The sequence below is a fragment of the Spermophilus citellus genome (assembly GCF_964194105.1).
Source record: "Spermophilus citellus genome assembly, chromosome: X".
Lineage (NCBI taxonomy): Eukaryota > Metazoa > Chordata > Mammalia > Rodentia > Sciuridae > Spermophilus > Spermophilus citellus.
In genome coordinates this window covers 21718458-21731375 of record NC_138190.1, presented here as the reverse complement: position 1 = coordinate 21731375, position 12918 = coordinate 21718458, and the positions used below count along the sequence as shown (strand labels likewise).

General features: G+C 34.9%; 1 protein-coding gene across 1 annotated transcript; it reads left to right on the top strand.

Annotated features, from left to right (window-relative positions):
- Nucleotides 1-10358: 10358 nt before the first annotated feature.
- On the top strand, nt 10359-12710 carry PPP4R3C (protein phosphatase 4 regulatory subunit 3C; the record flags this gene model as incomplete). Its single annotated transcript, XM_081276910.1, has 1 exon — nt 10359-12710. One exon carries the CDS (start codon nt 10359-10361, stop codon nt 12708-12710), a length of 2352 nt encoding a protein of 783 aa, XP_081133036.1.
- Nucleotides 12711-12918: the final 208 nt, after the last annotated feature.

The window sequence follows — 12918 nt, the reverse complement described above, 5'->3', positions numbered from 1 at the left end:
TTAAAGGTATAAGGTTTAAAAATGAACCAATATGCTTAAATAATTTCAATAGGCACCACTGTGGTTTACATTTGTTACTTCTTTCAATTCCATAATCAAATGAAATAGATAATGCTTCTACTTAAGACATGTAGTAATTGAGGTTCAGATATAGTAGGTATCTTATATATGTCACATGACTAATGCTTGGCAGAGCCTGAGTTTCAAGGTATCTATTTTTGTGTTTGAGCTCTTAACCACCAAGCCTGCTTCTTCTTATTACAGACACAGATAAGGACAGAAATGTGAATCTAGATATGTATGCATACTTGGGTGAGATATAAATATGGATGCAAATGTAGATATAGATGAATATAGCTGCATGTCACCATATCTATATTTATCTTTTGAATGCAAAATAAATAGTAAATATATGTACATATATATTTCATTGCACATTTCAGTGTGTTCTTTTATTTTCGTTTGTGTGGGTATGTGTGCAAGCTTTCTTCTTTCAGTACTTCATATCACTAACTAGGTTTCTTCCTTTCTATCCTTGAACTATTTTCTATGTGGGGATAATTGCTTCTTGTACCATGAGCAACTGACACTTCCCTGAAATAACTGAAAAGACCCAAGGGACAGATTTATAGTCAGAGGCCTTAGGTGTTAAAATACCGTTGGGACTCCAACTGAGCCTGAACATTAGAGCCCTAGGGAATGGATATGCCTTATCATTTTTCTTTTCTTTCCTTTGCTGCTTATTCTTAATAACTGGCAAAGACTCCCTTAAGTATGTGCCCAGAGCAACCTCAAGAATATTGCAGAAAATGCATATTTTTACTCTCGTATTTTCATTGTTGAATTAAAGTGAAAAACAGGCTGATATTGCTGAAGGCAACATGAGTACACATGACATGAAGATTGGATAATTAGGTTCATATAATTTTAGAATAATGGAGGATTCTTTAAAGAAACTTAGAATTGCTATATATTATAGTGATATTTCCCTTTGAGAAATATGAGTAGAGGGTTGAAGAAAGAAAATGCAACCAAAAAATTTCAGATTAATAGTCAGTTACAATAGAACTAACAACTGCAATGTTAAGGTCAGGTGTGTTTGGCTTGGAGAAGATTGGCACTTACCTTTATATGAAAGAAAGCAATTCATCATATGGGAGCTCTCATTCTCTGTCTCTGCCATTGAAAAGAAGCCTAAAAGAGGAAAAAGTAGGTCCAAATCTTCATCACTTCAGATTAGGCCCTGACTTCCTTAACAAGATTCCTAAAGTTGTACCAGTTTGCAGTACTAATAGCAATGTATGAGTGTGCCTTTCCCCCCACATCCTTGCCAACACTTATTGTCGTTTGTCTTCATAATAGCTGCCATTCTGGCTGGAATGAGATGAAATCTTACAGTAGTTTTGACTTGCATTTCTCTAATTGCTAGAGATGATGAACATTTTTTATATATTTGTTGATTGATTGCATATCATCTTCTGAGAAGTGTCTGTTCAGTTCCTTGGCCCATTTATTGGTTGGGTATTTGTTTTCTTGGTGTTAAAATTTTTGAGGGCTGGGGTTGTGGCTCACTGGTAGAGTGCTTGCCTCATATGTGTGAGGCACTGGGTTCAATTCTCAGTACTACATATGAATAATAAATGAATAAAATAAAGGTCCATCAACACTAAAAAATTTTTTTGAGTTATTTATGTATCCTAGATATTAGTGCTCTACCTGATGTGTGTGTGGTAAAAAATTGTTTCCAAAATGTAGGCTCTGTATTCAAGTAGTATGGAGATTTCTTGGAAAACTTGGAATGGAACCACCATTTGACATAGCTGTCCCATTACTTGGTCTATACCCAAAGGACTTTAAATCAGCATACTAAAATAACGCAGCCACATAGATGTTTATAGCAGCTCAATTCACAATAGCTAAACTGAGGATGAAACATAGATGTCCCTTCAATAGATGAATGGATAAAGAAACTGGTATATATACACAATGGAATATTACTCAGCATTAGAAGACAATAAAATTATGGTATTTGCAGCTAAATGGATGGAGTTGGAGAATACCATGAGAAGCAAAATAAGCCAATCCCCAAAACCCAAAGGCCAAATGTTCTCTCTGATAAGTGCATGCTGATCCATAATGGCGGGGGCATGGGAAAAATGGAGGAACTTTTATTAGGCAAAGGGAAAAAAAGGGTGGGGAGGGGGGACTGGGGGGGCAGGAATGATGGTGGAATGAGATGGACATCATTACCCTAGGTACATGTATGACTGCACACTTGGTGCAACACTATATATGTATAACCAGATAAATGAAAAGTTATGCTGTAAAGAAAAAAAGAAAGAAGGTAAAATGTTTACCAATTAGATAAATTCAAATGAAATACTTTTAAATGTGTTGTTGACGCACATTGAAAGAGATATAGCATGAACAAATGCATGACAGGTTTGATAATGTACTTATTGCATTATTGATTAATGAAAGGGATGAGTAGCTATAAAAATCTATGTTTGCAAAGGTGTTTTATGAGTCAGAGAGGAAAATGCAGAAAGAGGACAATACATTTGGAAAGAAGAAAGTTGTAAAATGTAAAAAGGGCATGATATTGCTAAATGCAAATTCAATTAGCACAAATCTGTAAACTAGTGTTTCAAGGAAAGCTTAACACAATTAGAGATATGAAAAAAGAGAATTAAATTCAAAGTTAGAGGCTGGGGTATAGCTCAGTTGGTAGAGTGCTTGCCTCACATGAACAAGGCCATGGGTTTAATCCCTGGCACCACCACCAAAAAAAAAGTTAGTTTACCTCTATTTAGAGCAAACACAATGACTAGGATAAGAATTTTTCTATTTTGGGGGCCAATACTTTGAGAGAGATGAATAAGTTGAAGCATTTGATATCTAAATGTCCCTTATGCTTTCTGTTCAGGAGAAAATGATGGGGTGGGGGTAAAGAATAAGAGGTATATGAAGATATATATTGACTGTTTAAAAATTCTTGGGATTCTAACATGAAGAATTTGTAATGCAGATGTAAAAGATGGCTTCAGTACCTATATAAAGAGAAGAGAGAGTGGGCTGGGGTTGTGGCTCAGTGGTAGAGTGCTTGCCAGGCATGTGTGAGGTGCTGGGTTCATTTCTCAGCACTGCATATAAATAAATAAAACAAAGGCCCGTTGGCAACTAACAAATTTTTTAAATAAAAAATATAAAGATAAGGGACAGATAATGGTGACTGATTTTCTCACAAAGAGCTTAGATGCATATGTTCTTGAATCTAACAGGGTTCAAATCTAAGCTCAGAATTTCAGTCACTGTGAAAACATAGCAAGTTTTTAACTTCATTATCAGTATATTTGAAGAAATTTAGGAAAGAGAGGCAAAAGCTGGTTAATGAGACTAGATACAAAATTAATAGATTTTAGTAAAATAAGGGGAAGCTTAATTCTTTTTATTTTGAAATATTTCCAAAATATTGAGAAGAGTGATTTATACATTCTTTCATGCACACATTGATAATATTTGATGAATGCCTATTGTTTTCTGGGTAAAACAATACAGGGGAGAATCAGATTAGCCAGGACCCATCTTTGTATTTGGTGACAGAATAAGACAATAAAAATAAACAAGTGGTATGTTAATGATAGGGTGATTCTGGATTTAAAAAGTTCTATTGCAAACAAAAAGTATGGCAATGTTAATGAGAATGAGAAAACAGGTTGCTGTCTCAGATTATATAGTCAGAAATCTGTTTTGGAAGGCCTAACTTTTTAGACAAAAAGTGAATAATGATGGTATATTTCATATGTGATATATACAGTGACATGACATTCTGATCAATGGAATCAGAAAGCATATAGGCATTTGGTGGGAAAGATATATACAAAGCCAATGAGCTGGAGAAAGAGGTAAGGCCTAGGAGTACACAAATGAGTGTGGAAATGTAGTGTGACAATGTTTATAGCAGCACAGTTTGCCATAGCTAAGACATGGAACCAACATAAATACCCTTCATAGATGAATGAATAAAGAAAATGTGATACACACACACACATTCACTCACACACACACACGCACACAATGGAGTATTAGTCAGCCATAAAGAAGAGTGAAATTATGCCATTTGCCAGAAAATGGATGGATCTGGAGACAATTATGCTAAATGAAAAATGCCAATCCCCCCAAATCAAAGATTGAATGTTCTCTCTGCTATGCCGATGCTAACACACAAGGGTGGGGAGGTGAAGAATAAAAGTTCAGTCGATTAGACAAAGGGAGATGAAGGGAAGGGAGGGGAGACAGGAACAGGAAAGACAGTGGAATGAATCTGACTTAACTTTCCTGTGTACATATATGAATACACCACAGTGAGTCTCACCATCATGTACAACCACAAGTCTAGGATCCTAATTAGAATATCCTAATATAAATATGTCACAATAGACTCTATTATCATGTATAAATAAAAAGAGCAAATAAAAATTAAAAAAAAAATAAATGGAGTGTAATAGCTCTGGGTGCTGTAGAGAAAGAGCTGCAAGAGAATAGAAAAGAGGTTGCCAAAACAACAAATCCATTTCTCATTATCTTCATGGAGAAAGGCCTAATAATAAATGCCATTTATTGTCTTACTATAAATGCATGGAAATCCTGGTTAATAGGAGAGTTGAATGAGTGAAAGTTCTAATAAGCTGTTTTTATTATATCAAACAAGAAAAGAAGACCACAAACCTTGTCTTGGCTGAACAACTCTGCATTTATAAAATTTAGTAGGTGATAACAACTGAAAAAGTTTATTAATAGTCATTATCAACCAGGAGTGATTTTTCATCTCTCATCCACAGGGGAACATTTATCCCTATCTGGAGATTTTTTTGGTTATCACAACTGAGGATAATAGCAACTAGTGGGTAAATGTAACTACCCTATTTCACTATTTCCAGTAATCAACCAACCAACTTATCAAACAAAACCTGCATATCTAGGACTTTTTTTTTTTTGGCAGGGGGTACAGGGATTGAACTCAAGGGAACTTTACCACTGAGCCACATCCCCAGCACTATTTGTATTTTATTTAGAGACAGGGTCTCACTGATTTGCTTAGCACCTTGCTGTTGCTGAGGCTGGCTTTGAACTTGAGATCCTCCTGCCTCAGCTTCAGAGATTACAAGCATGTTTCAGGAATTGCAAGTGTGCACCATTATGCCCAGCTAGGAATTTTTAAGGCATCATTTTAAAAAAATGAAAATTAACTTATAAGATCACTTTTATGGGAGGTATAATGCCTAAGACCTACCTAAGACATGAGGAAACTATGGTCATTGTACTTAAAAAGATTAGATGTGCCAAAAATCCTTTATCTTTGCTTTACATGATATTCTAGCTGATATCTGACAAGCCTCTTAAAGTTTTTAAATAATGCTTTTAAACAACTGTAAACAAAAGTTGGATATTCTTCTGAATAATTTTAGTGTGAAATTCAAAAATATATTCCAAAACCTGCATGTCAGCTCTCCTGCCTAAAAATTTGATAGCAGATCATATCACCTAGTAGAAACAAAACACAAAAGGTTATTTTTCAGGAGGAATGAAGACTTTCAAACAATTTGTAATGTATCCAAAGTCAATACTAGCTATTGTGTTTAAATTTTCTCTTATTCATAATGAAATTTTTTAAAAATTTCTGATTTAGTACAATTCTTTCATCAAATATCAATTATATGCAATACATTCATTTAAATGTTAATAAAATTAAGGTAAAAAATAATAAGTTGAAATCAGCTTACCAAAAAAAAAGAATTTTTAATGCTTTAAATATGTCTAGAATTATATACTGAAGAAATGAAGATGATTGCTATATCTAAGCAAAATTTGAATGACTTTTAAATTCTAAATTCTGCTCATTGCTATTACCTTCAAAACATGGTTGTGGAGTAATTAATATTTTAGCTAATGTTTCTCCCAGCCATTAAGGTAGGCAAAAGAAAGAATATGGCCCATTTAGATAGAGAAGAGACCTATGAATTGTATAATTTAAAATAAAACTCAAAATGGGTGCAGAAGTAACTATTTGAGAAGAAGAAAATGAGGAGAACTTGACATTAAAAGACCTTAAAAATTTACATGAGATCAGAGCAAATATTCCCCCCTTTTACTTTTCTCCCATAAATCCATGAAGTATGAAAAAAAGATTTCAGAGCTTCTAAGGAAGACAAATACAACTGAGAATATATATTATTGTTAATAAAAATGGCCTGCAGATCTAAGAAAATACTCAAAAGTGATTCCTAGCTCTCAGACTCTGAGACTCTGGAAAGATAATAGCCAGTACTGCCACAATGAACATATACTAAGGCAAAATATTCAGCTTAAAATAAAGGGGGTTAATTATGTACACATTTTAACACTCTATAGAGAATGACCATACATCCCTCTTTGTTAACGAAATTTCCAGTTTATACTTGTTACCCAAGCTTGTGAAAGATTGCATCCATGACTCCAATTCTTCACTCTTACCTCTACCCATGTCCTTTGCTATATATATTCGCTATCCACACTATGTGAAGCATACCTTTCTGATCCTTGATTCTGGACTTGTCCATAAATTTACACTGGAAAAATCAAGACTCAATGGCAGGTAGAAATGGATTGAACATTTTAATACTGAAAAATTAGGGTTCATTCAATAATTGAGATTGGATAGAAAAGCTTCAGTTTCTACCTGAGATTTAACTCAAGGCCTGAGAAAGAATATTTGGCAGAACGTGGAGGAAAACATCAAGCTAATCTAATACACTAAATGCCTAAAACAGGAAAATATTTTTTCTTTGGTTACCATCAATAACCAGAAAACTATAAAAAAAGTAATACTGGGGCAACAGGGTAAGTGCCAAATATATCTTGTAAATTAGAAATATATCCTGATAAACTGTCTGTTCCATTAGAGGATTGGATATGAAGTTCAAATTTACTGTTTTATTCCCAGTGTCTGTTATAAGGTCTGTACATAGGGCTACTCAATGAGTATATGGGGGACAAATTAGACTTTTGGAAATCATCCTTGAAGTAATGTTTATTCATTTGTGTGTTTGTACCATAAATAATTGTTGAGAAATTGTTATGTACGATGTCTATGGCATGTATGAAGGGCAAAACAGTGAGCAAAATAAAAGCAGAGCTCTTCTACAGCTTATAGTCTATTTCAGAAATCAGTATATATGAGATACAGAAGGTCAGATGATGCTAAGTGCTGTGGAGAATATGTACATCAATGAAACAGGATGGATATGTTGGGATGGGAAGTCCCTGCAATTTTAAAGAGTTGGCTATAAAAGGTCTCAGAAAAACAAAGGACAGTATCTACATGTATGAGCCATGTAGATACTGAGAAATGAGTGTGTTATAGTCAAAATAAGGGCAGATGCAAAGGCCAGGGACAGAAGTGTACTGGGGTACTTCAGACACAGCTTTGTGGCTAGTGTGGTTAGGGCAGAATAAAGGAGGCTATTAGGTGAAGATTTCAGAAAGGTCAAGGGGCTACTTCTTGTTGGGCTGTATAGACCTTAAATAGAACTCTGGCTTTTATTCTAAGTAAGGTAGAAACACATTGATTTTGCCTGGAAGAGAGTATTGCATTTTGGGAAGAGCAAATAAGAGTTGGAAATACAAAAGGCTTGGTTTGAAATCCTAACATCATCACTTACTGCAGGAATTTGAATCGAATGCTTAATTCACTTTTGGAGTTTCAAGGTTTTCCCCTCTAATACATTACTGATAATATCTTCCCCATGCTAATATTGTATGGGGATTGATTGAAGAAGTAAATGATGCATATAAAAAGGATTGGTTACTCTCCTAGAATATGGCAGTTGCTTATTCATATTATTTTTCTCCCTGTAAACAACAACAATAACAAAATAACAATCTTAGGTAGGTATAACTAACTAATGAAGCAAAAAAGGACATTAGTTCTCAAAACAAGTAAGACAGGAACTGAAAAAACTACTGCAGAAATAGCAATAAGAAATGTGGAATTGAGGTTCTTTTAGATTGTAAAGACACTCCTGTTAACCTAATTAAGATAAAGGGACCTTAATTGGCCTAAGTGAAGTTTCCAGTGATAAAATTGTGAGAACACATAGATTTGTGATGAGTGCTTCTCAGAGAATGGAACCTGAGGGCATATTGAGAGAACTGGCAGTATAATAATTGATTCTGAGAGAAATTTTAAATATAGCAAAGTCAAAAAATGGACATTAACATACATGTCATTATTGTATATTTTCACATTATCTGTGGTTGAAATAAGGTATGTTTTAATTAATGCTTGTATCAATTTTTGTATCTGTCATTAATGGTTATGTTTAAATATTTTTGATAACTTGTAAATGTTTCCATACCAGCAGTATCTTGGCAATGACTTAAATTTTCTCCTAAAATTATTGTCTTATGCAATTGACACCCTAGCTGCCCTTCCTGCACTATCCCAGGCAATATTCCAGACTCTAATGTGGAAGTTTTTCTGTTCCCTACTTGACAATTGTCTCATATCTCCCTGGTATGTAAAATGAACTGATTATTACAAATAGGACTCTTCAAGTTCAAATGTCCTTGATGTGGCCCAGTTCTCAGTTTTTCCCTTGCAATAACAGGGTTAATTTTGTGGAAAAATATTTTTTAAAAATAAAACTGCAGAAGTTGCTGCTACATCAAAAATCAGCTTCGTTACTATTAAAATTATATTTAACAGAGTTGCCATATCCCAGCTTCTATTTTTCAGTTGGCTATACACAGATGTGAATCTAAAGGAGGAAGTGTGTGACTTTCATCTTGTCTTGATTATTTTATGTTGATTACAAATTATATAGATGGAAGGAATGTGAAATAAAGTGTAATGAAGGCCAAGAAAAGAAGGGAATAGCAGTTTAATAGCTGAGAAAACCAATTCTGGGATTAGTAAAACGTGTTCAAATCAAATTTCTCAACTTATTGTGTGATCTTTCTCAATTTATTTAATTTCTTCAACTCTGTTTCCTGATCCTAAAAGGATTAATACTTCTATATTGCTAGATTATTATAAAATTTAAGAAAATATAAAAACTTAGTGTTTTGAATATAGTAAACACTCAAATATCATATTTTATCAATTATATTACCTTTCTTTATAATAATAATAAGCAATCACTCTATTTTTAGTAGCTGTAGATTTGTTATTGTCTTCATTATTAAGACAATAAATAAAACAGACCCAGGTATGCTGGTCCCTAACTGTAATCCCAACTACTCAGGAGGCTGAGGCAAGGGAATGACAAGTTTGAGGCAAGGCTGGGTAATCTACAGAGAGCCTGTCTCAAAATAAAATTTCAAAACTGGCAGCAGATATAGCCCAGTGATAAATCATTGGCCTAGCATGTTTAGGGTCCTGGACTTGAGCCCAGTCACACAATAAATAAATAAACAAATAAATAAAATATAATTATAATTATAATTTATTACAATTGTAATTTGTGATAGTCAATACTCACTCTTAACAAATTTCAGTGCAATTTCCCTTTGCTCCATTCCTTCTCTAGAGTCAGCAGTATGCTTATAGATGAGGAAACATTTTACCTGTGGTGCTAGACATAAAACTTGAAGTGGAACTGAGGAAAGCAACAGAGTTGATCAATATCTTCCCTCACAGATGAGTAAGTGAATGACCAAGTCTTATGGAGGAAACCCAATCTCATTTCTCTGATTCTTGTTCATGGTCTATAGGTCATTTGTTGGTGCTTTATATTTGGAAAATCCCGGTGTGAACTTGATCAGGACATAGGTAATTAAGTTGAAGGCCTAAGCCTACGTCCCCACAAAAAAAAAAAAAAAAAAATCTGAGAAGTAAAAATATTTCTGAGGGTCAAAATCCTTTCTGGAAATGCATATGCTAATTCCCTAGCGTTCCAGCTTGGCAGGATTCCCTTTAGCAAGTAGGGTGTTTATTACATAAGCAGGTTCTTCTTGGATAGAATCTTGGGGGCATCCCGAGATTTTTCAAAGAACTGAAGCATTTTTAGCCTCGAGCAGGTGGGCGCAAGGACTCACTTTATCAGAGTGAGTAGGAAAGTGGACAAAATGAAAGAAAGGAGGCCCGGGGATTCTGGATGAGAGCTGGCAAGGCCTCAGAGGAATCCTGCGGACCCTTCATCTTTCTCAGCCTCCTCCACTACTGTAACTACTAGCGTAGTGTGTACTGTACTGTAACCTGCCACCTTAACCACTGTTGCTGCCAAGGTAGCGGTAGCTGCCATTGGTCAGGATACGCAAACGCAGAGCAGGAGTTGGTCAACAAGATCCGGCCTGCTGTGTTTAGGCCAGAGGTCCTCATGGCGAGCAAGCGGAATCGTGTAAAGGTCTATGTGCTGAAAGAAGATCAACAATGGGGCCAGCTGGGCATGGGACAAATCTCCTCAAGTTACATAGAGCGCCTCCAAAGCGTGTGTCTGCTTGTTCGGTCAGAGTCTGATGGCTCACTGATTTTACAGTCCAAGATACACCCAAACGTGCCCTATCAGAAACAACAGGGTGTGTTAATTGTTTGGTCTGAAGATGAGAATCATGGTGTGGCACTAAGTTTCCAGGATCCAGCAGGCTGTCGAGAGATCTGGGAAGACATATGCCAAGTCCAAGGTAAAGACCCAACTGTTGAAATCACACAAGATCTTTTGGATAGACCAGACCAATTTGATGAAATGCCATCAACCAGTAGTCTGGTTGAGCTGCCGAACTGTGAACTCCATACACTTGAAGAAATAGCTGATCTGTTTACTTCTGTCCTTGCTTCACCTATACGTAAAGAAAGGTTGGCACTGATCTTGGAAAATGAAGATTATATTAAAAAACTACTGCAAATATTTCACATTTGTGAGAACCTAAAGAACATTGAAGGCTTACATAACTTGCACAAAATTATTAAAGGCATCTTATTCCTCAACAAAACTCCTCTGTTTGAGATCATGTTTTCTGACGAGTGTATCATGGATGTGGTGGGATGCCTTGAATATGACCCTGCCTTGACTCAGCCAAAAAGGTATAGGGAATTCTTGACCCAAAATGTAAAGTTTAAGGAAGTTATGCCAATAACAGACTCTAAACTTAGGCAAAAAATACATCAGACCTACAGAGTGCAGTACATTCATGATATTCTTTTTCCTATACCATCCATATTTGAAGAGAATCTTCTCTCTACTCTTACAAATTTTATTTTCTTCAACAAGGTTGAGATAGTCAGCATGCTGCTGGAAGATGATGTGTTTTTGTTTGAAGTTCTTGCACAGTTAAGGGATAAGACTACAGATGAAAATAAACGACGTGAATTATTATTTTTTTTCAAGGAATTCTGTGGGTTTTCCCAGACACTGCAGCCTCAAAGCAAGGATGCTTTATTCACAACATTGTTACAACTGGGAATTCTTTCTGCTCTTAAAATTTTAATGAGCATGGATGATTTCCAAGTAAAGATAACAGCTACAGATATATTTGCTTATCTGGTAGAGTACAGTCCATCTAAGATCCGAATATTTGTAATGGAGGAAGCTCAGGATGGTGAAGATGATGAACTTTTTATTAATGTAGTAATTGAACAAATGATCAGTGATACTGATCCTGAACTTGGAGGTGCCATTAATTTGATGGGACTTCTTCGTTCTCTACTTGATGTGGACAACATGCTGCTAGTACCCAATGAATGTGAAAGAAGTGAATTTCTAAATTTCTTCTATAGACGTTGCATGCATAATTTGATAGCACCAATTTTGTCTACCACTTCAGAAGATAGAGATGAAGAGGATTATTTATTTGGACCTGACGAAAACAAAAATTGTCTCAATAATTATCAAACAGCACAGCTGCTTAGTTTAATTATAGAACTACTCACATTTTGTGTACAACATCACACATATCACATTAAAAACTACATATTGAGCAAAGACTTGCTAAGAAGAGTCTTGATGTTGATGAATTCAAAGCACACGTTCCTGATCTTATCTGCTGTTCGTTTTATGAGAAGGATGATTGGTCTTAAAGATGAACTTTATAATCGTTACATCATCAAGGGAAATCTTTTTGATCCAGTTGTAAATGCATTTCTGATTAATGGAACTCGGTACAATATGCTAAATTCGGCTATTATTGAGCTATTTGAATATATACGAGTGGAAAATATCAAGTCTCTTGTTGCACATATAGTTGAAAAGTTTTACAAGGCTTTTGAATTGATTGAATATGTTCAGACATTCAAAGGATTGAAGATTAAATATGAACAAGAGAAAGACAGACAAAATCAAATAAGGAAGAATTTACATTCTATACTATATATTAAAATTTTTTGCAGAGATGCCAATGGCATGGAGGAGGTGAAGGCTGATATGTATTTTAAGGAAAATACCACAGATGTATTTATGCCACCAATGGAAAATGACTTTCCAGATCATTATGATACATCTATAGATACTAAAATACCAAAAGAAAATGGAGAAAAGGTAGACCTTCTCAAAAGAACATCTTCTGGTGAATTCAGAATTTCTTCATCTAGCTCTCCTGATTCTGAGGATGAAATGAGTACCCCATCCAGTAGCAGTTTGGTTGGTTTAGTGGATTATCCAGATGATGATAATGAAGAAGAAGATAAGGAAGAAGATAAAGCATCCCCCAGAAAGAGACCTCATCTTGACTTATAAAACAATTATGGGAGACCCTCAACATATGCTTCAACTAAAATTCTATCAATGTTAATAAACTAAAAAGTCAATCCCAAAGACTTTCTCATATGAACTTTTAAATATACAACAAGTAACAAAAATTATGAAGAAAGGAATTAATTCCATAAAAAGAAAACTTCCCATAATATATACATACAATGAAATAGTAATCAGCACCTGAGTGATG